The sequence below is a fragment of the Eptesicus fuscus genome, chromosome 14 (genome assembly GCF_027574615.1).
Source record: "Eptesicus fuscus isolate TK198812 chromosome 14, DD_ASM_mEF_20220401, whole genome shotgun sequence".
Lineage (NCBI taxonomy): Eukaryota > Metazoa > Chordata > Mammalia > Chiroptera > Vespertilionidae > Eptesicus > Eptesicus fuscus.
In genome coordinates this window covers 17,858,182-17,881,149 of record NC_072486.1, presented here as the reverse complement: position 1 = coordinate 17,881,149, position 22,968 = coordinate 17,858,182, and the positions used below count along the sequence as shown (strand labels likewise).

The following is a 22,968-nucleotide window of genomic DNA, read 5'->3' as shown; positions in this document are numbered from 1 at the left end:
GCCATTAAGTAAAAACAATTTTTGCTCATCTGCTAAAAACATGCTTGTGACTACATAGAGTAGAAGCTCCCTGAACTCTGATCTCCTTGCCAGCATATCTACCATCTGTGTGATTATATATGTAACCCCCTTCATTCAGGGTTGATATTTTACTTAAAAATAGTTGTATTTATATTTCCCAATTTGTTCAAATACTGGATTTCATAACAAATTCCTACAGGATATTTTTAAACACATTCTTGAGATTGTACCTTATTGTCTATGACTTACAGAATTTCAGGGAAATACTTTTATTTGTTTTTATAGCTTAATTTGTACTAAAGAGATGGCAGGTGATCACATGTTAATCCCACATGGACTGCACATTTCAGTTATTTCAATCTCTGCACCTCACAGTTTTTAAATTATTTTCTTTTTCATCAAAGTTATTTTCGGTTGCTCACCTGTTATATTCTTCAATGAATTTATTTTATTCAACATGTGCATTTTGATGTTGTTTTTCCCCCTAGGCCAGAATAACTCCTTTGAAATGCTTATAGTTCTCATATCACAGCATGAGAATGTTTAAATACACATTTTTTTATTGTAGATCTATGTTGTGGTTTGAGTGAGTTTCTATACCTCCTTCTATTGCCTTTTAAAATTGTTTACAAAATATTGAATGGTTCTCTTTTATGTTTAGGTCTTCAATAAACTCATCAGGAGATATAAGTATTTGGAAAAGGCTTTTGAGGACGCAATGAAAAAGGTAAAAATTCAAATGTAATGTCTTATTTGTTGACTTTTTTTATTAAATGTTTGTTGAATGAATGAATGAGTATAACAAATCATTAGCTAATACCTTAGGAAGAAATACATGATTAACCTAGATTTTCATGCATATTTAATATAAAACAGCATGCGTTGTTCAATAGGAACAGTTTTATAGAATATGATCTCTGACCTTACAGAGCTTAAAATAAAAAACAGAAATATGCAAGAAAAAGAAATATATCCAGGGAAGAATCAAGATAAGGTGATATAATTAGTTGAAGTATGTGAAATAGCACTGCACAGCAGCTAATACTCAGTAAATTTCTTAAATTTAAAAAATACAGTTTAGCAAAAGGGATAAAACACATCTTTGGAGATAATGTAGGTGTAAATCTCAGTGATTTTTCTCATCTGCAAAATAGCTGTAACAAGATTGCAAACCTTATGGTAATTGTGGGAAAAAATGATATCTATATATATAAAAGCCTAAGCGACCAGGTAGCTATGACATGCACTGGCCACCACGGGGCAGACACTCAACGCAAGAGCTGCCGAGCAACAGCAACTTTGCAGAGCACCCTCTCACACTCCGGGACCCCTCGGGGGATGTCAGACTGCCGGCTTTGGCCCGATCCCCGCAGGCCAGGCCGAGGGACCCCACTGCTGCATGAATCCGTGCACCAGGCCTCTAGTAACATATAAAGAGCTTAGCATAGTGACTGGCCTCCAGTAAGTAGTGAAATAAATAGTAGTACCTTATTAAAAAGACCTCTTTTTCAGTTATTGCAACATGTTCCTCTTCCAATTTGTAGTTCCTCTGTGTTTATATGTAGCAGTCACTATATTAACTTGTTATAAATTTGTATGTTTCTTTGTCATTGTTTCCAGTTTTAGACATCTGCCTAAATTATAAAGGAACCATAACATCTATTTTGCTATTAACTGCTTCCTCCTGTTCAAAGTGGTTCTATATATCATGAAAAACATTTTGGCAGTAAAATCATTTTTTTTTAATTAATATTCTCAGTGACCAAACTTTCTATTAATGTGTCTTAAGCAAGGATACTTAAAACTATAAGCTTAAAGGTGTTCATCACAGTATTGAGAAATTACCTAAATGTGCATTGGTGGGCATCTCATTAATTAAATTATGGTAACTCTATACAGAGGCATACTATGCAGTATTCTAAAGAATGAGCCCTAACTGATTTGGCTCAGTGGATAGAGCCTCGGCCTGTGGACTGAAGGGTCCCAGGTTCGATTCCAGTAAAGGACATGTACCTTGGTTGTAGGCACATCCCCAGGAGGGAGTGTGCAGGAGGCAGCTGAATTGATGTTTCTCTCTCATCAATGTTTCTAACTCTCTATCCCTCTCCCTTCCTCTCTGTAAAAACTCAATAAAAATATATTTAAAAAAAAAAAAAAAAAGAATGAGGCTTAGCCACATGAATTGATTGGAGAAAATGTCCATGATAGATTGTTAAATGAAATAGCAAGGTGCAGAGCAACCATTTGGTACTGGTTTAACCTTGGCAAATCTCTTTAATTTTTTTTGTGCCTCGGTTTCCCTTTCTGTAAAGATCAAGGCTGTTGTAGATATTAATACACATAAACTGTTCAGAAAAATATCTGGTCCACTCTACTAGTTTTAGTTATTATCAATGTACAGCTCAGTAAAAGCAACTTGTATTATACATATAGTTATTTGTAATATGCAGACACATATCAATACATTTAAAAATCGGAAGGACATGCATCAAAGTTAATGTGAATTCTAAAGGAGTATGAATAGAGAGGAGGTTTTTTACATTTTTATGTTATTCTTTATTAGATTTTATTCTGGCAGTATTACTGTTTTAATATGAAAAATTTAAATGGAAAGGCATGTGATCCATTATATTGCTAGATGCTTAGAAAAATGAGTGCTTAAGTAGAGAAATGAATATGATGAAAAAATGATGTAAAGCATTCAGATAAATTAAACGTCTTACTGCTTTGTCTAATAACATCACTCATGTTTTTACTTATCTTAGCTCATTTCAGCTGTGAAAACTTCCTTAATTATTTCATTCATGTAATGAATATGCTTTCAAGAATGATTTATATTTCACAGTATTCTATTTTTTAATAAAAATGCTACTGCAATACATGCAGCATATAAATTTAATGTTGATTAATAGAATTGAGCAATGTGAATATTAATTTTAAAAGAATGATCTAACTTTTGCACCATTTTGTTGTAATGGAATATTTTTAATGAGTGTAGGTATATTAATGTCTTTAAACAAGTAATGTTAACATTTTTATTTTGGAAGCCATTTCACATTATTCACTTGAATCCTACTCAAGATTGATCTAAAGTGTCTGTGATTTTGTCAGTGTTTACCTTGCCCATTTCTGGTGCTCCCTGGAGCTTTAACCATTCATGCTCTCGTCCCTCACTCCTGTTTTTTATGAACTTAGAAGCTGACTTCATTTTAATTCATCAACACTTGAACAGGCATAAATTGAGGTGAAATGGACTGGTTTGATTCCATTTCTGCCACTTACTCACAATACTGGTATAAATATTTGGAGAGTCACATAACCTCTCTGTAATGTAATAATCCTTTAACTGTTAGGGATAGTAAATTAATATTGCCATACCCACCACACAGAACTAATGGAACTTCATTGGCACTTAAGCCTATATTGGTGCCAGTAACTTTTCATTGGAGCCAAGTAATGAACAAGTCAGCAGGGCTGGATAGTGATATTGAGCCCTGGGGAGCTGAGTCGCATGCCTAAGGACTGATGAAACGGAGGAAATAGCCCGGGGATACAGTCAAAGCTCTAGGTGGAGGGGGGTCAGGAGCAAGGGGAGAGCGGTCCAGAGACTCAGTATTCTTGCAGTTCAGAATGAGGAGGGCCTTGGCTTCCCTGCAGCCTTTCTGGGATTGTTAACTTTTTCAATTACCTCTCCAAAATTACTCTTTCCACCTCACATCAGAAGCCTCTTTAGCTGTCAGGAACTTTTCTTGACTGCATGTCCTCCATTAGCTCATCACCAGGGCTGGTGGTATACCTGCAGGATCCAAGAAATACCAAGTTTGAATCTTGTTATTTTTTAATAGAGCAGCAAGAACCTTATCACTCAACAGTCTTCTATTGAAGAGTATGTATGCTGTGAACTCAGAAAAAGTATATGCTGGATTTCAAAGCTCTTTCCTAGTTTTTATTTATTTGTTTTGCTTTAACGAACCCAAAGAAAGTAGGTAGATGGGGGCGGGGGGGGGATACCCAAAGAAGTGGGGGGAAAATGTGAAAGACAGCAATGTATTTCAGAAAACATTACTCTCATTATGTAACATACAAAAAAAAGTCATATGTGAATTACTTATGTAACTATTCACACTGTTCTCCAAATGTCTCTCTTCCTTCCCGTGAATGTTATCTATAGTTATATGTAAGTGAACTTGCAAGAAAGGAACTATGCCTGATAAAGTCACTCTTCATAGTATCCAATTAGTAACCAAACATACCCATGTGTTTCCAATGCGTGAGGACTATGCCTTACACAGGACCTGCTAGTTGTGTACCGTGGATGTGCATTCTGTGTGCTCTTTGCCTATTAGTCCTTTGCTTTATAGACATGGTTTCTTTTGTTTGACCCACAGCTTCTCCTCTTCCTTAAAGCCTTTACTGAAACAGAGCAGACAAAGTTGGCAATGCTGTCGGGGATCCTGCTAGGCAACGGCACCCTTCCTCCCACCATCCTCACCAGTCTCTTCACTGACAACTTAGTCAAAGAAGGTAAGTACCCTCATGTTTTCTTACCTGTCAGATGAAGAAGGAAAGCCACAGATATTTAGAAAAATATCAGTACCTCTTCTTAGTGTCCTCCCCTCCCCCGTGTAAGAGAATGTGCATGTTCCGTGTCTTAAAAAAATAAGAGAATTGTACATGTTTATTGTAGAAAATTAGATGAAAAATGTGCACATCTAAACAAAGACAAATAAAGACTAGTAATAAACCAGGATTTTTGGTGTAACACTCAATGTCTTCGTCAAATACCCTGAAATTAATTTGGTCCAAACCACTTTTCTCAACTTACACGCTACTGGCATATTTTGTTGGGACAATGCTTCATTGTGCAGGACTCATTTGTGCTTTCTTGGACATTTAACCTTTTTGCCCTCAGGCACAAAATGCCAGCCTGTAGCACCCGCCTCCTTTATTATAACAACCAAAAATGCCCCTTCACTTTCCCAAATGCCCCCAGGCTGCCCTCTCCCTGGTGAGGACCTTGCTTCTCAGCCGTTACCTCAAGAGCTTGTGCTGAGATGTTCACTTTGAGCACATTTTTAAGACGTTGATTGTGTTTGTTTTGAAAGTCCAGATGGCTGCATCAGAACTTAGCTTTCCTGTTAAGGCATTAAGAGTTTGACAGACAGACATACAATTACTTGGTTATAGAATAAAACAAAAGTGGGCTCTTTTTTTTTTTTTTGTAGGAGGATAATGATTTTCAAGTTATAATAGAACACAAAACAAAGGGTTATTTAAAAATAAAAGAGTTTCTATGAAAACATCTGTTTCTTCTTAGAGCTTAAAGTTTTTCTCTTATAAATGTGAAATCCAGCCTCATTCATGCCTGCAGTGAAAAGGTTTATAGTTTCCAAGGAAAGAATAGATTCTCTGTATTTTTCAGCTTAAAGCAGTTCAGATTTATAACAGTTCAGACTCTAATTGTATTGTTGATAGTATAACATTTTAAAGTAGTTCCCTGGAGAGAATTTACTAGAAAAACACTACAAAATGTAAACAGTAAATATAATTAAATCAGATTATTTTATTGTTGATAGTATAACATTTTAAAGTAGTTCCCTGGAGAGAATTTACTAGAAAAACACTACAAAATGTAAACAGTAAATATAATTAAATCAGATTATTTTAGCCCTTATAGCAGAAAATGATTGCCTTTCTGGTTGTATTAAAAACCTAACTTCTTTTGAAACATATCAAAAAAGTAAATTATTACATGGATAGATGGACAGACATGGGATAAACCAGTGGTTCTCAACCTTTCTAATGCCGCGACCTTTTAATACAGTTCCTCATGTTGTGGTGACCCCCAACCATAAAATTATTTTTGTTGCTACTTCATAACTGTAATTTTGCTACTGTTATGAATCATAATGTAAATATCTGTGTTTTCCGACGGTCTTAGGTGACCCTGCTAGCGGTTCTCAACCTGTGGGTCTGCTGTAGAGCCTAAGACCGTTGGAAAACACAGATATTTACATTACAATTCATTAACAATAGCAAAATTACAGTTATGAAGTAGCAATGAAAATAATTTTATGGTTGGGGGTCACCACAACATGAGGAACTGTATTAAAGGGTTGAGGCATTAGAAAGGTTGAGAACCACTGGGATAAACCAAAATTGGCAAAATGTTAACAGCTTAGAATCTAGATGGTGAGTATGAGTTTTATTGTTGAATTTGTTCAGCTTTTCTGTATATTTGAAATTTTTTATATTAAAATGTTAGGGGGGTAGGGAAGGAGAAGAAAAATACTTTTGCTATGGAAGTGATATGGTTTTTCTTTATACTCCACCATCTTTAGAAATTAAAGGATTAAACTCGCTTACTAAATAGGAAAGGATTAAGAAATCATACCTTTTTGCCAGTCTCTCACCCAACAAATGGCTAAGGGGGATCAGGTCATCCCACCCAAGAGCGTCTCTAATACAAAGATAATTCTCCAACTTTCCTTCCAAGAGCCACTTTTAATGCAGTGTTATACTGTAGGTTCAAGCCTAGATGTTGGACTCCTGGTTTCAAGCATACTTTATTTTCTTACTGAGAACACAGATTACATCATCTGCCATTTTAAACAATTTAATTGCATACATTTATATTAAATTTTATATTGACTTGATGAACTAATCAAAGTATTGAAAATCCATGTCAACAAGTTTAGAACATAAAATTCTCCATTTATAAGATATGTATTATAGTCATAGCCATAATTGGGATGGGGTGGGAGGGTGCTCCATTGCTCTGCTATTCAAATGAAGAAAATCTGGTAAAGTTAGTGTCTGCATAAATGATAGAGCAATTGAATGTATTTACCTGCAAGTAACTGGAAGACAGGACCCGAATTTGTATATAAGTATATAATTCTTATGTAACAATCAGCATAAACATATGGCAGACTTTGCCTGGCTGGTGCTGCTCAGTAGTTAGAGTGTCTGCCGCATACCAGAGTTTTGGGTTGGATCCCACAGTTGGGGCACATGGGGGAGGTAACCTATCAATGCGTCTCTCTCATGTCAAGGTTTCTCTCCCCACCCTACCTCCCTTCCACTCTTTCTAAAAAAATTAATGGAAAAGATATCCTCAGATGAGGATTGACAACAACAAAAAAGTATAGCAGACTTCAGGGTGAACAGCAGTATCACTTAGGACTGGGGTATTTTCCTTCATTTTTCCTCATTACTCTCCGTAGCATCAGTTTCACCCCAAGGAAGGTTTCCTGGTCATTAAAAGAAGTCTGCTGGTGCAGTTACGTGTGGCACATGCTTCCCAGTGAGGTTCAGTGGATATAGGATAAAAAAATAAGTTACCTTGCCTTCAGCTGATTGGCTGAAATTGGCCACATGATCAGTTTCAGCCCAGTAGTAGTTGCCAGGAGGATGCCTTGGGCAGATGAGCTTAAGCTGAGGTCACTACGCTAATCATTGCAGAAGGAGGTGGTGCCAGGACTTAGATTAGTAGAAGTCACCTGGCCTGAGCAAATGGGAATTCTCTTAAGCAAATGGGCATTGAGGCTGCTTAGGCCAACAGCAATAATAAAGACTGCAATTCAGAAAAATCAGCTTAATATTTCAACTGCACCTTATTTCTTCATTATAAAAAAGGAACATTGATTTAGAAATTTGAAGTTTTCACAGAAGAGCTATCTCCTAATTATCTCTGATAGTTTATATTAGGAAATAAATCCCAATTTAAATATGGATATAGATTTGGTTTCCTGATTAACATAGCTATTTTAGAAATATCTTAAAATATTGAGAATTCAACTTATAACAGCATTAATATTTTTATAGCTTAATTCATGAATATTTTTAAATTGATTTTAGAGAGAGAAGGGAGAGGGATAGAAAGATAGAAACATCAGTGAAAGAGACATTGATCTGCTGCTTCCTGCACACCCTCACTGGGGACTGAGCCCAAAACCTAGGCATGTTCCCTGACTGGAAATTAACCGGGACCTCTTGGTTCATGGGGCAACACTCACCACTGAGCAACACTGGCTGTGAAAATTCATGAATATTTTTAAATGCTTTTTACAAAAAGTACAATTGTAAATGATGCATGTTTATAGCTCTATTTGTATCTGCTGCTGCTAATTCTCTTTTACTGGTGTCATCAGCAGATTAGTTGATATGTTGACATTTTAATTTTATGTCTCATGATTTATTTGTTGTACCTCAGGATCACTGTTATAAACATGAAATATTGGTGAACCACAGGGTGATATATACAGACAAAAACACTTAGGAAGTACTTGGTTTTAAGTCTGGTTTTGACCAAAAATAAATAATTTATAGTTATACTAGATTGGAATTAGGAAGTCCAACTTCGAAAAATATTGTAACTTTTTTAAAGTATTCAAAAATGAAAAAGTTCCCTTTTTAGCACTGAATGGCACTGTGCCTAGAAATGTATCCATGTTTCCTTTGTACCAAGTCAAGTCTTGGAGTTATTTATTCATTTCCAGAATCCTGATGAGAAATGTTGCCTTGACCATCATCACAAGGGGTTTTACTTATAAAAGCAACTAAACTCTCTCTTTTTTTAAACAGGCATTGCGGCCTCATTTGCTGTCAAGCTTTTTAAAGCCTGGATGGCAGAAAAAGATGCCAACTCTGTTACCTCTTCTTTGAGAAAAGCCAACTTAGACAAGAGGCTGCTTGTAAGTCTTATCTGGACAAAGGTGTTGCCTGCTTCCTCCCCCAGCACGGCCTGGCAGCATCTGCAGTATAGTGCATGACCGAGAGGCCTGGTCTGTGCTGAGTGGGAGCATGGTTCCTCTCATTTCTGTGTTATGGTAGATGGAAACTAATTCCAATTTAATCTTTCTTTTATGAAGGAAATGATTAAATTAAAGACTCAAAGAAAACAAACTTTCAAATTTGGAATTGTGTTGACATAGTGTTAACATTTATCAGAACTAACACTTTCTTTTTTAACTAGTAACTATAGAAATTTGAATTTTTCCTATAGTACAGTCCCATTGAGCCCACCTATGTACACATTTGTGATATGTTGGGTTAGAGTTGAATAACACCTATCTGAAATGGATGTCGTTGTGTTGACAAAATAAAAATTTAAACAACGGTCCTTGTTTATACCAAGAGCCGTTGGAAATACTAAGCTGTTTAAGCAAGCAAACAAGTTCACTGTAGTTCATTCAAAGCTCCCATTATCATAATTAGTTGATTATACTTTCACTAGAGGCCTGATGCACAAAATTCGTGCAAGAGTAGGCCTTCCTTCCCCAGCTGCTGGCACTGGCTTCCCTCGAGCCTCAGGCAGGCTGGACCCAGGCTTCCCTCGAAGAGGGAGGCCCCGCCCACCCGCCACAGCCACCCATCAGTCGCAGCCCGTTGCAGCCATGGCGGCTTGCCTTGGCCCTCGCAGCCCTGGCTTCGTCTGGAAGGTTATCCAGAAGGATGTCTGGTCTAATTAGCATATTATGCTTTTTTTATTATAGATTTCTCTGTCTTTATATTTTTCCTCCAAAAAAAGTCAAGAACAATATTTTGTCCTCCTAATTTCTATCTGCTCCCTATTATTTATAATCTTTCTGCTAGAAGCAACAGCTGTGCAAATGACAGATTTCTACAAGTGAAATTGCTTTTACAATTTTAGGACAAAGTCTAAAATTAAAAGACACCCCAGCCATCTTCTCCTTACCTAGTCTCTTAGCTGGTTTTCTCTTCCAATGTATTCTAGCATGCAAAGGTACCAATTCATGGAATAATTCTAAAACTGTCTCATTGCATTTCTAATGACTAAAAAATTCCCTTGTCTCTTGAAATCTGCCTTAAAATAGCCCTACTTGTGTCTTTAAAATATGATAGAAAAGAACATTTAAGTTTCTAGTTAATTTCCAGTTAATTTCTGCCACTGACAGATTTTATTCAGCATGAGTGCCTGCTCTGGGCCAATGCAGCCAGCAGAGAACAGGATAGAAAGTTCCTTGCCCTCGTGGGACCTACTTGAGAGACTTGGGGTAAATCTCTGTAAATAGGAGTCTTTGAGGCATGGCATGCTGGAGACTGCAAGAGCATTTGGTAAGGGCTAGAGCATAGGAGATCAGCTCAGAGGAGTATCAGAGCCCATGTCATCCAGGGACTTTGGCTTTTATTCTGAAAAAATAGGAATCCTTTGAAGAATTCTCTGTAGATTTGTGCATGGTGTGATGTAGGGCAGCGGTCGCCAACCGATGGTCCATGGACCGCTGGTGGTCCGTGAGGTCCGAAAGGTTGGCGACCACCAATTTAGGGTACTAACAGGGTGATTCTGACTGTTGCACTGAGAATAGACTCAAGAGCAAGGCTACAGTAGACCAGGCTACAGTAAATGTCATGATACGATTTAGACAGATTTTGCCTCAGTTTAATCTGAATGATAATTTTCAATGTATTATGTAACATTCATGAGGACTTTGGGTATAGTTCATATATAAACCATGAGTAATATGTTTGGTGACATATTGTTCTGAACATAATTTTAGATCAGATTTCTCAGTTGCATTCTTTCTAAATGCAATATTAAGTTCCAGCGCAGAATAATGGAATAAGTATTGATTTTTAAGGTCACACAGCTCTGTCCTTAAATATTTCTGGCTGCATAATCTGAGTCAAACTGCTTAATCTTGTTGGCTCAATTTGTCATCTATAAAAATTTCAACTTTACACAGTTATGAGCAACAGACCCACCCCATCTTGATTCATAGCAGAAATTCAAAACAAATTAGTCCCCTGCCCCCAAATTTGGAAGACTTTTTTAATGTTAGCACAGATGTCAGTGACAAAATTTCAGTCTGGTATGAAATGTTTGCTTTAACATGAATGCGTGCTTGATAATTGTTCCCACCAACTCTGTCCTAACATTTTGAAACTCATGACTCAACAAGGGAAACTATGGAATGATGATATTAAAATATTGAAACTTGAGCCATAACTTAGAAGCCATCTGTTTGTGTCCCTATACATGGAGACAGTCCAGATCTTTCTACTGAGATGTTTATTGGAGCCATATAGCCATTGACCATATATATGCAAATCAAACCAACATAAAGGTTTAGATCTAATTTTTAGACTGCATCAGTCTGAAAAATGTGAGAACTTTGAAAATTGCCTGAATTTCTTAGTTGGGTGTTAAAGTCACACAGGATTAGAACATGACTAAGTGTTACTGAGACTGCCAAGCTGTGTAAGGTAAAATGGAAATGAGGTAAAAATAAGAGTGGCAATGGTATCATTGCTCTTTTTAAAATTTCCAACAAAATTATGTAATGAACTGAAAAGTTGCTAGAGTGGGTTTAGATTAGATTTGCCATGAATATGAGAGCCACTGTCATTAACAGATTTAACAAAATTCTCTTTAGTCCCCAAGCTAGTAGATATAATAATAAAAGTATAATATGCTAATTAGACCGAATGTCCTTCTGGATGTCCTTCCTTCCAGACAAAGTTGCAGCAGGCGGGGGCCGAGGCCGAGGCCTCTGGCCACAGTGGCGGCGGGCGGGGGCCAGGGCCAACGCCCTTGCATGAATTTCATGCATCGGGCCTCTAGTTTTAGAACAATAGCATTTTCTCAGAATGTGAATAGAGGTCCTTGAGATGGCAATAGTCAATGTCATTTTCTAATGTTATCTCAAATCATCTCAGCATTATTAAAACTGACCTGTCTATCCATAGTTAAGGACACCTTGTGGCTGGCTACCTAATGATTTCAATCTTTTTCTTGTTACTTTAAAACAATCCAAATATTCAAAGTTTTCTGATGTTCATTTTAGTTAGCAAGTTTAGTTCTGTATTTACAAATGCTATACTTTGATTAAAGTAAAAGAAAAATAAATAATGGTCAAAATGAGTGAAGCTAGTTTATCTAAGTTGCTTAGCTATTTTTCTCTTTCTTTGAAAAACTACCTAATTTTAGAACGTGCTTAGCAAGTACTGAAGAAAAATATACCTGACATTTATTCTTTTTAAAATCAGTCTTTGTCCTTTCCTCCAAAATAGGAGATAAGTGCTGTTTTCATATTAGAATGTTGTCCTCTGTGTTTGCTGAAATTTGAATAGCTTGTTGCATAACAGCCTCTCTTCTCCTTCAGGAACTCTTTCCCGTTAACAGACAGAGTGTGGATCACTTTGCTAAGTACTTCACCGACGCGGGACTGAAGGAGCTCTCCGACTTCCTGCGAGTGCAGCAGTCCCTGGGCACCAGGAAGGAGCTGCAGAAGGAGCTGCAGGAGCGCCTGTCTCAGGAATGCCCGATCAAGGAGGTGAGAAACCCGGCCGCCGTCACTCCTAACACCCTGAGCCGAGGGGTAACGCAGACCGCGTGGCACAAGCTTCACCTTCCTTAACGGGACCTTTATGCAATTAAGTTAGGCAGACCCATATTTCATACTGTGGGACTTGAGGATAAATGTACACAATTTAAACTTAATTCTTAGGGGAAAATAATGTGCCGAGTGGTGCTGCATTGATACGTATCGTATAAAAATAGCCTTTGCGCTGTATAACTTATTTACAAATTAACATTTCACTGAGATGGGGCATGAGATCATCAAAAGTAATAACTAAAGAATAATTGTGGACAACAGCCTTATTTAAACCCAAGATATTATCCGTTAAGAGTTTAAAGGTGAGGGTCAAATCTCCAGGAAGTCAGACTGGCTCAGGTGAGCCCTGCTCTGCTGGGCCCCTGGAGACCCCTGCATGGAAAAGCGTCCCTCCTGGAAGCAGAGATGCTCTCTTGTTCTCCGCTGTCCAGCAGCTCCTGGCCAGAGCCAGGCCTATTAATTTTTGGACTAAAAATAAATCTGCTCTGAAAACAAAACATCGTGTTTTCTGTCCCTGTTATAATCTGACAATAAGTACCAGGAAGGGAGGGACTGAGTAGAATGTTTGCCCAAACTTTCCCTCACCAGGACGGTGAGCGGGAACTCCCCATCTGCCTGTTATTCTGACGCCTCCCTTTTCTGTGACGTGTAGGTGGTGCTCTATGTGAAAGAAGAAATGAAGAGGAATGACCTCCCGGAAACAGCCGTGATAGGCCTGCTGTGGACCTGCATCATGAATGCTGTGGAGTGGAACAAGAAGGAAGAACTCGTTGCGGAGCAGGCCCTCAAGCACCTGAAGGTACGGGGTCTGCATAAGGGGCAGTCTCTGCTCTGGGCCAAGTGTAGCGTGTGAGGTTCCAGCCTCATTCACCCAGACTCAGGCCAAACATACAGCTCCTAATTTTTTTCTTCTCAAATTCTCCACTACCTAAAATGTTTCAGGTATGAGCCTATGAAATACCTAAGGGTAAGTTTTTACTAGAAACAATGTTCGAAAATCCACAGAATAGTCATTCAGTATTTCAAGTTAAAGAGGAATACTGTCTATTGGTTTTCTTTCTGTTCTACACAAGGGAAATTCTTAGTGAATCTTTTTATTTAAGTAAACTACAAATTAACGTTAGAATTTGAAAAGTATCTGGTGGAAGAAATCAGCTGACTCTGTAAATTACTAGTATATATCTTTTGTGCATGGATACCTATGTTTTTACTTCTGTGAATTGTCTTCTCACTATAAAACTATTAACCCTTTGCACTCGCTTGCTTTTTTCTCGATTCCTTTATTCTCGGGATTTAATTTTTTAAATACCCCAGATTTTACAAAGCGCAGCAGTAGAATAAAAAACTGGAGTTTCTTTTCATACAAACTTATTTATTTAGATTTTTTTATATTTCAAATTATTGATACAGTCAAAGAGTATAAAAAGAGCTGCTACCGATGCTAACCGTGTCGAGTCACACTCAACATCCAAGTGCAAAAGGTTAAGAAAAGTGGGAGACTTAGATCTGCCTTCAGAGTTGATACTTGAGTTGGGAAGTGAAAGACTACCGAGTATCTAGGTTGGGATAGAAATTAGAGATAGCTCCCAGTGTGTGAGAGCAGAGCAGTGAGGAAACTGCAGGTTCCATTGACCGGGGACGGCTCCTGGGAGGAGGTGACTGTTGAACTGAGTGGGTCTTAGAGGACACAATGGCTGTCCGTCAGCGACTCAAGCCAAGGAAGCTGAGGCAGAGGGAGCAATATGAACAAAACCATAAAGATGACCTGGGAGGGGGTCTGAACGTCGGGAAGGAGAGCCTCATTCCTTGTCTCATTTTCACAATATTCAATAGACAGACATAGTAGCACAGCATTTATCATCAGAAGTTCACATTTGTCTCCCTTTGGTAGGTACACTGAGAGAAAGCTGATAAGATGCCGGGATAAAAAATTCATTTTGATCCGACACAATGTAATAAGAAGATAATCCAAAAACTGAATGTTTTCTAAGCAACTCTCCAGGTTACTGTTGTGATTCAAGTGTGTCCAGCCTGTACCTCCCAGGAAAGTTAATGTCTTCACTCCCACTCCTCCTGCAGCAATACGCTCCCCTGCTGGCCGTGTTCAGCTCCCAAGGCCAGTCCGAGCTGATCCTCCTGCAGAAGGTCCAGGAGTACTGTTACGACAACATCCACTTCATGAAGGCGTTTCAGAAGATCGTGGTTCTCTTTTATAAAGGTATCCGTCCACGTGGGTCCACCGCTGTGTGCCCAGTTCTGTTGCAGTTCTTTGCGCTGTGGAGCAGGGGGTCAGGCAGAGGGCAGCATGGGGATTACACTAATCTTGGCAAGTTTTAGTGAGGCAGCCACATTGTGTGTAGAGAGAAGATGCAAATGCTATATATGCTGCCCTTAGGAACCAGCCCAGTCAGGCCCTATTCTCATTGGTGGAACTGGCGATGAACTGGTTATTATGGGGGCAGGGGGAATTAATTACATAAAGTAATTAGGTCTGTTTTTTAATTACAAGGATTAACTCTAATAACAGTGATTATCAAAATGTTAAGTTATATTCAGACCATTTCAGATACCATAAAGCTGACTTTAAAATTACTGAAATAATTAGCCCTTTTACTTTCTATTTTACTTATTTGTCCCAGCTATTCTCCTATTTTCCAAGGAAATGGCTATTTTTAGATATTCACATTTACTGTTCTTTTCATTGTATTTTTAAGGATTAGGTTGCCATGACAACTGGCACTGCCTTTAATAAATGAATGCTATTATACTAGGGTTTTAACCAATTTCAGTTACCAACAGCATATAAAAATGATCCTGGACTATCCTTTGGTCTGTGTTTATGTAGTTTTATCAGGAGAAGAATGTGATAACTGGCAAGTCCCATTTGAAGTTCAGGAGTTGATGTTTTTCTCTGGCCAGATCTGAATTAGGTCCTCTGGGATGTTGTCATGAGATAACAATGTCTTGAAATGAAGGCTTAAATGTTACCCAGGGTGACCCATGAGAACCAAACCTGCAGCTCATGTTACCAGCCCACCTATGGTACCCGCAGCCAAGAAAGAGAAGCAGGGCCCCCCCACCCAGTGGGCATTCTGTCCCCACTGTCACTGCTGGCTCCTTTTCCAAACTGGTAGAGATGGGTTCTACGTTGGCTTTATGGATGGTCAGTATTTCCCGCTATAGAAAAAAATCAAACTGTTTATAAACTAGTAGCCTAAGCACACATTTTTCTTTCTTGCTGTTTAATTGCTAACCCCACCAACCAGTTTCTCTAACCAAAATTTTTTAAACTTAGACATAGTTGTTGAGCCTCATCTATAGAAACACCTAATTTTATTGTTGTATTTAATTTACAACAGAATAAACAAACTACTTTTTATCAGTAAGACCTCTAGGTTGCATATTGTTAGTACACACAGACCCAGGGAAAAAGCCCCAAGACTGAGAATCTCCCTTCATAAGCAGAGGGCAGGGGAAGACTGGAGAAAGAGGCAGGCCACTCCAGGCTGGTAATTAACAGAGTTTATTAGGGGAAACTTCCCTAGGAGGTGAGTCCTGGGCAGCTGCAAGTGAAGTGGGTTTCCTCCCTGCCACTTGGCAGGCATCAAGGAATTATATAGGATTCCGGGGGGGCGGGGAATAGTATTAATACGTGAATGCTACCAAAGAATCATATAGGGAAAGGGGAGGATGGTCTTGGGTACTAGTACTGAGTGCTACCAGGTACAGGTAATTACCTGCTTGACCAGGTCAGGGAATTGGGCATGGGCCCGTTCCAGGGACCAGCACATTGCAGGAAGTGGTGGAGGGGACTGAGTTGTTGGCAGAATGAACATTGAGTATGATCCAACCGTCTCTAAGGTGGGGGGGTTGTCGTAAGCAGTCTCAGTTCTGGCCTGGGTCCATCTCACAGGACAGACAGTGGCCTCATGGAATAGTCTATCCTCCACCCATATGAGCTTCTACAGTTCGTCTTCAGATTTCTCATTTTAACCGTTAATGCCAACATCCTTCCCCATTGTACTCCTTTTAAGTAATCTAAAGTTAGTAAGGTCTGTGACAAGTATGAGCAGGCCCAAGGGAACACAGGAAGGTAAGTGTTAACATCATTTTATTTTTGCCTAGTTACTTTTGGAAATGAAATCAGGAAACTTAAGTATCTCACTGAGGTGTTTAAACTGAATGTCATTTTTTTTAGGTAATTGCATAATTTTGAGATTTATGCAGTCTGCTGTCTGCATGAAATGTTTACACGTTTTCTCCTGAGAGCAGGAGCCCCAGGAGTGATTGTTCCATACCACTGCTAAGAAAGCTACTGTGTTTACCTTCTTACCTTATTTGAGTGGCGGTTTTTACTCTGACCTTATTTCATCCCACGAACACTTAGGCACCAAGAGACATATATTTCTATTTGCTTTTATAAGGATTTGGATGCTTTTTGTATGTGTTTTGTAAGTCTAGAAATGCTTGATGATGCATTAAACACTCCTTTCCCAGCTCTGATTTGCAAATGAATCACATGGGGAGCTTGCTAAAAGCCCAGACCTTCAGGAGTTCTGATCCCCTAAGTCCTGGGTTAGGTTTGAGAATTCGCATTTTACTCGATTGCCTGGTGGTACTGTCACATTGGTCTTGGACCACCACCTAAAAGGTGTTTGATGCCAAAGGAATAAATTCCCATGAACTAATGGTAACACATTTAAGATCATACTTACCACTAATTCCATGCACACATGTACACTTTACAATTACCAAACTGTGTCTGTTTGCTCTAGTGATATGGATTCCTTTTATTTATTATAAGGAACATCTTTGCTTCAATGCAAGTTTTAAAATTATGAAAATTCTTTCTTCTTTTCTATTTTTTTAGCTAATTGCATAATTTTCAGATTTATGCATGCAGTCTAATGTACGCATAAATACACACTCCAAACCCCGCCCCCTCTCTCTCACCTTCCCCATAAATCCAGAGCAAGAGGACAACAGATAGTTGAGGATGTGGTTACTCATGTCCCCTTTGACAAACCTAGTTATTTTAATGAATGTCATTATTGAAATATTTTTAAATATTTTATATAAATAACAGTGTAATAAAAGTGTAAAAAACTACAATAATGCTTTTCAGCAATGAAAGAAAAAAATGGTAATTGGCCATTTAGTGAAAAATTCACTTTCTGTATTAAAACCTGGATTTTTATATTTCTGAGACACTAAGGAAAAATAGTAAATTTATCATTAATTTTCAAACATCACATTATTCACTTTAAATAATAATTTCTCTTCCTTTTTGAAGCTAAGTACCCTAGTCTCAGCATGGAGGTCTGAAAAGTAGAATACCAACTTCCCAAGGACTGTTATTTCTATTGTGGGTTTTATTATGTGCAGAAATTTCTTAGGTTAAATTCTGTCCTTCAAGCAAATTTTCCTAAAATGTTTCTTGTTCTTGTTCTAAAGAAAGGTGAGTGGCCTTCTCAGCATATATTTCCAGCATTCTTAAAATAAATTATTTTTTACTTTGTCCCAGTGTGGCATCTCTAATAAAATTCCTGTATTTCCTGAGTTCTAAATGATGTAGTATTCAACTTTAATATCTAAATAACTAATGTTGCCTAAAGCTTTGCAAATCTCAAACCACTTTTACAATGTTGTCTCTTTGATCCTAATGAAAACCTAAAATTTAAATTATAACTGTAGATTGAGAATTACTTAGTTTTTCTGAAGTGAATGAATTTGTCCATTACACATGGATTGAATGTAATCCTAGATGACAGTTTGACAGTTGTTATGTCAAATGCTGGAAATTAAATAGTCCCTGACTTCCTGAATTTCAGTGTAGAAGAAAGCCAGGATCTAGAGTCAGCATGTCAGTTGCTGAAATAAGGATGCTGAGGAGTGGTGGGATGCCCTCGAAAAGGGCACCCAGCTCACAGGTGAAGCTAATTTGGAGGGAAAGGAAAGGGCTGGGAGAGGGCAGGGGGGTGAGGGGGACGGTTAGCTATATTCCCACAGATGATGAAGAAGCTGTCTGGATAGGAGAGAAATGTATTTTAATCTCAGGGAACTCTGCAGTTGGATAATGTCTTTCTTAGTACTTCTATTGATACATATTCTTAGTAGGCATTTCTGGGAGATCCTAATAAAGACTTTATAGTATCCCAATTTTATTTTATTTTTTAAATCTTTATTGTTGAAGGTATTACATATGCCCCCCTTTTTCCCCATTGGCCCCTTTAGCCTGCCCCCACCCCAGGCCTCCACCACCCTATTGTCTGTGTCCCTGGGTTACACATATATGTATAGAAGTTCTTTGGTTGATCTCTTCCCACTACCCCTGCCTTCCCTCTCCCTCTGAGATTCATCAGTCTGTTCCATGCTTCTGTGTTTCTGGATCTATTTTGTCCATCAGTTTATTTTGTTCATTAGATTCCACATATGAGTGAGATAATGTGATACTTGTCTTTCTCTAACTGGCTTATTTCACTTAGCATAATCCTCTAGTCTCCAATTTTAATTGAATCTTCTCCACTCTTCCTTAGAGGGAAAAAAAAATCTGCATTTTTTTTTTCATTCTCAAGGAGTTTCCTTCCTTTTTGATTAGACTTTTCACTAAACAAAAGTTGAATTTCTTCTTAAATGAAGTTCATGCTTTGCCTCATAAGTTGCCCTGTGTGATTGCTTCTGTCCCGTGTTTATTATTTATTCCCAGATACTAGAAATTTAGTCTAGCAGCAAGTATTTATTACTAACTTAGGTTCTTCTACAAACTCAACTTCACACAGTCTGTCTGATTTTTAATGGACAATAAATACATCTGGTAAGTTTTACTTACCATTGAGTGTCCTTTTCACAATTGTCCTTGACAAGTTTTAGTAGATGCATGGCCTCTTTCAGCCTCTGGGGGGCAGTAAAACACAGGAATGAGCTCTGAACTTCAGAAGGAAATCCCCAAATACTATCACTAAACTACAGTCTTAACCAGCTTTCCAACATATACATTGTATCAGATGCGTTAAAGTGAGGAGAAAAAATAGAATGTCCCTTTACATGTTTGCCACATTTTTTATTCTATTTTTTGTTTTATGACATTAATAATAGTTCTATAGGACATACATACAGTTTACAAACTGAAAAATATACGTATGTTGGGTGTACATGCTCAAAACTGTCTCATAGGGGAGCATGATCCAAACAATTGGGAGATGGCTGTTCTAAATCCAGCATCTTAAAGATGTCAGAGAGATAGATTATATAAGAGACTTTAAATCCATGTTTAAGCTAAGTAGTTGGAAAATCTCTGTAAAGCATTCTTGCACAGTAACAAGTCACTTCCACAGGCTGTAAACTACCTTTTCCTTGCCTCTAGAAAAACTAGGTTTTGATGGAAAGTGGGTGGGGAAGTTTTCTCATCATTGTGAGTGGAGGATGTGGAGCTGGGAACAGAAGAAGCTAAAAGAGTAGAAGCTAAGAGTAATTCTACAGGATTCCTGATTCAATCTTTTATATCCAGTTTTTATATCCAGACTTCCTCTTTCCTTCCCAAAATGTAGTATATTTAATTATTAAAATAAATAAAAACCTTATATTGTCTTAAGACCAATTGTGTGCATTTTTAGCCAATTTGATTTCCTCAGTTAAATACAAAAGCCAATTATTAATTTAGAAAAATAAGGTTATGTTATAAAAAGGTCAGTGATATTTTAAATAAAAATTATCAAATCATTTCTCTTGTTTTCATAAGCTAAAATCATATTTTGACTGCAAATACATTATTAGAGTGATTTATCAGTATTGTAATGGATTGGATAGGTATCGGGGACAATAATAAATCCTATTTATTGGCTTTACATCTCATTTCCCACTCAAATCCCCAAAACCATCTCATTAGATCATTGGTAATGTATATATGCTATTATTTTGATATTCCCCTTCCCATTCTTAACATTACATTTTTCTAAATTAACCATAACTTGATGGTATCAAGGCATATTTGTGTAATTTAGAGTTTTAGGTAATTGATAGGTAATAGATGATACTTTTTGTTAGAAACCTGTAGAAAGTTGGTCTAATATGTCTCTGTTTTTCTCTTAATAGAGTACAAGGAAAACATTACTATTGCAGTGTAGAATATGATGCTGTAGGAAAATCAATTAGTAATTTAGCGATAGGGTGAGTGTAGAACTTTGGGTTATGTGTGTATTGGTCCCATGATACACCTAGGAAGCTCATCTTTATATCTAATTATTAATATCATTATTGCATCCTGTCTACATTTTTTTATTTGCCCTTCTTTTCTCCTAAAATAGTAAATCCCCCTTAAAAGTCCAGTCATTGAGGTTGCTGCTTAATCAAGATCTGTTTGAAGTTGGCAGGACACAGAGTGTTCTGAGATGCTGACATTGCTGAGTCATTTGCAAAATCACAAAATATCTACACTGTTTCCTACCAGCAAATTTGGACTTTAAGAGGTTTCCAAGTCCCAGTGTGACTTGCATATAGGCCTGCATTAATCATGACTGATGAGAGGTATCATCATCATCACTACTTACTAAGCTAAAATGCCAAAATATGTTCTATATGGAAATGAGCTTGGTTCCAGTCTTCTAGTAAGTTTCAGGTATGGATTTTTTTTATAACAGAGCGTTCAATGTTAAAGTGATTGCTTTCTATTAAAGTATATGACAGGAAGTTGCTTTAAAACATGACATTTGTGTAGTAACTGAAATCTTTGATTTGAAATCGCAGCTGATGTGCTGAGTGAAGAAGCGATATTGAAATGGTACAAAGAAGCACACGTGGCCAAAGGCAAAAGTGTTTTTCTTGACCAGATGAAGAAATTTGTTGAGTGGTTGCAAAACGCAGAAGAAGGTATGATTCCATTTAACAACTTCGGTGGCCATTTAGCAAATGCTTTCTCCTTATAATTCAAGACAGCTGGTCTTCCACAGATTGTTCTTGCTTTCCTAAAACTAAAGTTCTTGAAGTGTCTTCCATATCAAACACTCAGCCTACATCTTAGCCTTTGTTTCTGAATCAAGGCAATGAAAATTTCTACACGGCAAAAAACGAAACGGCCCTCTTAAATTATCCACTCTAATGGAGAACAAAGAGGAAGAAATAATTAGATCAGAAAGGGAAAACTATACATTTGTTTTAATCACACATTATGGGATTATATAGACTTTTATAAGCACCTTTACCAGTTGACTGATATTTGAAATGGGAACACAAATTGTAAGGATAATGTATGAGATTAAATGCAACGAAGAATGAAAAGTTTATTTTAGGTGATTTTTAAAAAATAAAAGTAGTTATATTCTCTAAAAGTATTGATAAGGAAGGATATTGCATTTTTAGAAAGGCCAAGTTCATTTCAAAGCAAAGGGAACAAAAGTTTGCTACCTGCCCTCAATATCTAACTATCTTACTTAGAAAATGGATACGGGGACAACAATGTCTTGGGAGTGAGGAGCGGGGAGGGGAGAGAAGTGAAGTAGAGACTCTCCTGGCCTTATTTAAAAGAAAGAAATCAACAACAATCGTGACTTTCCTTTCTTCTCTCCTAGAATCTGAATCGGAAGGTGAGGACAATTAGATGGCCGGAGAAGCACAAATGCCTAGGTCATCACACAACACTTGGATTGGGAATGCTGAACCATTGGAGAAGAGAAACGTGGCTTGTTTTCACAAAGGAAAAAAAAAAAAATAGGATAGGTTTCCCTTGTGCAGAGGGGGCAAATGGTTTTTGTTTTTGTTTTGTTTTTAAATGGAGCCCTGAGGCATCAGCTATTATACTTGGGACTCTACCTCTCACTCACTATATGCTAACTTAAAGCCATTCAACCAGGAGTCCAGTAGGAATCTGAATTACTCAGCAGACTCCTCTTTTTTAGCTGTATTTTTCAGGTACTGTGTGGTGAACGCCCCACTGGTGTCTATTACAGGGCCACTTTGGTAGTTGTGTATCTGCTTGTGTATGTGATTTGACAAACCAGTTTTTTTTAAATAAATGGCTTTATAAAAATCTGGGCCTATATTCTCAGAAATTTTATTTCTTTACCTAACATAACCTCCTACACAGATGACATTTCAGCTAATATTTTGACAAAAATATATTTAAAGATAAAATGTTGAAAATTACATTCAATTTATTATAACAATTGTATGTCAACTTTTATGTTTTATATTTTTTAGTATTTATATTTAACTTTATATGCCAACGAGGGTTTTCCTTTATTTTAGGAGGTTATGAGTAAAAAGTAAGAAGGCTACTGCATTGGAAGATATTTGACTTTGCCCCATAATTTCTAAAGTGACCAAGGTCATAGAGTTGGTGACTGAGACGGAACTAAATTTCCCATCTTTAGCGTCCATATCTACTTTTTTTCCTATATTCTGTTGTCAAATTATTTTTGATGACAATATAAATTTCTACAGTTTAAGCAAAAGTTTTTAAAACCGGCACTGCTGTTGAATAAACATCTGGAAAATCTACTTCTAATCTATAAACTTAGCAATTATAGAATACTAAATATTTAACATTTTCTAGCACAGAGTATTTTTCCAAACGGACCTTGAGATAGTGACC

At 37.4% G+C, this 22,968-nt stretch overlaps 1 protein-coding gene across 3 annotated transcripts in view; it reads left to right on the top strand.

The window, feature by feature from the left end:
- BZW2 (basic leucine zipper and W2 domains 2) overlaps positions 1–22,408 on the top strand; it is a 49,384-nt gene extending 26,976 nt beyond the window's left edge. The window contains exons 5-12 of one of the 3 annotated variants that reach the window (XR_008558176.1): positions 683–748; positions 4,410–4,545; positions 8,608–8,717; positions 12,150–12,320; positions 13,036–13,182; positions 14,463–14,601; positions 20,687–20,997; positions 21,126–21,190. Coding sequence is in view for 1 of the 3 variants with exons in the window: in XM_008148455.3 (XP_008146677.1) it covers positions 683–748; positions 4,410–4,545; positions 8,608–8,717; positions 12,150–12,320; positions 13,036–13,182; positions 14,463–14,601; positions 21,126–21,248; positions 21,947–21,975 (921 nt within the window). In the remaining 2 variants the exon portion in view is untranslated. Of the gene's footprint in view, positions 1–682; positions 749–4,409; positions 4,546–8,607; positions 8,718–12,149; positions 12,321–13,035; positions 13,183–14,462; positions 14,602–20,686; positions 20,998–21,125; positions 21,249–21,946 lie in introns of those variants that run through there. The other 2 variants (XR_003620340.2, XM_008148455.3) reach the window with 2 other exon arrangements.
- Positions 22,409–22,968: the final 560 nt, after the last annotated feature.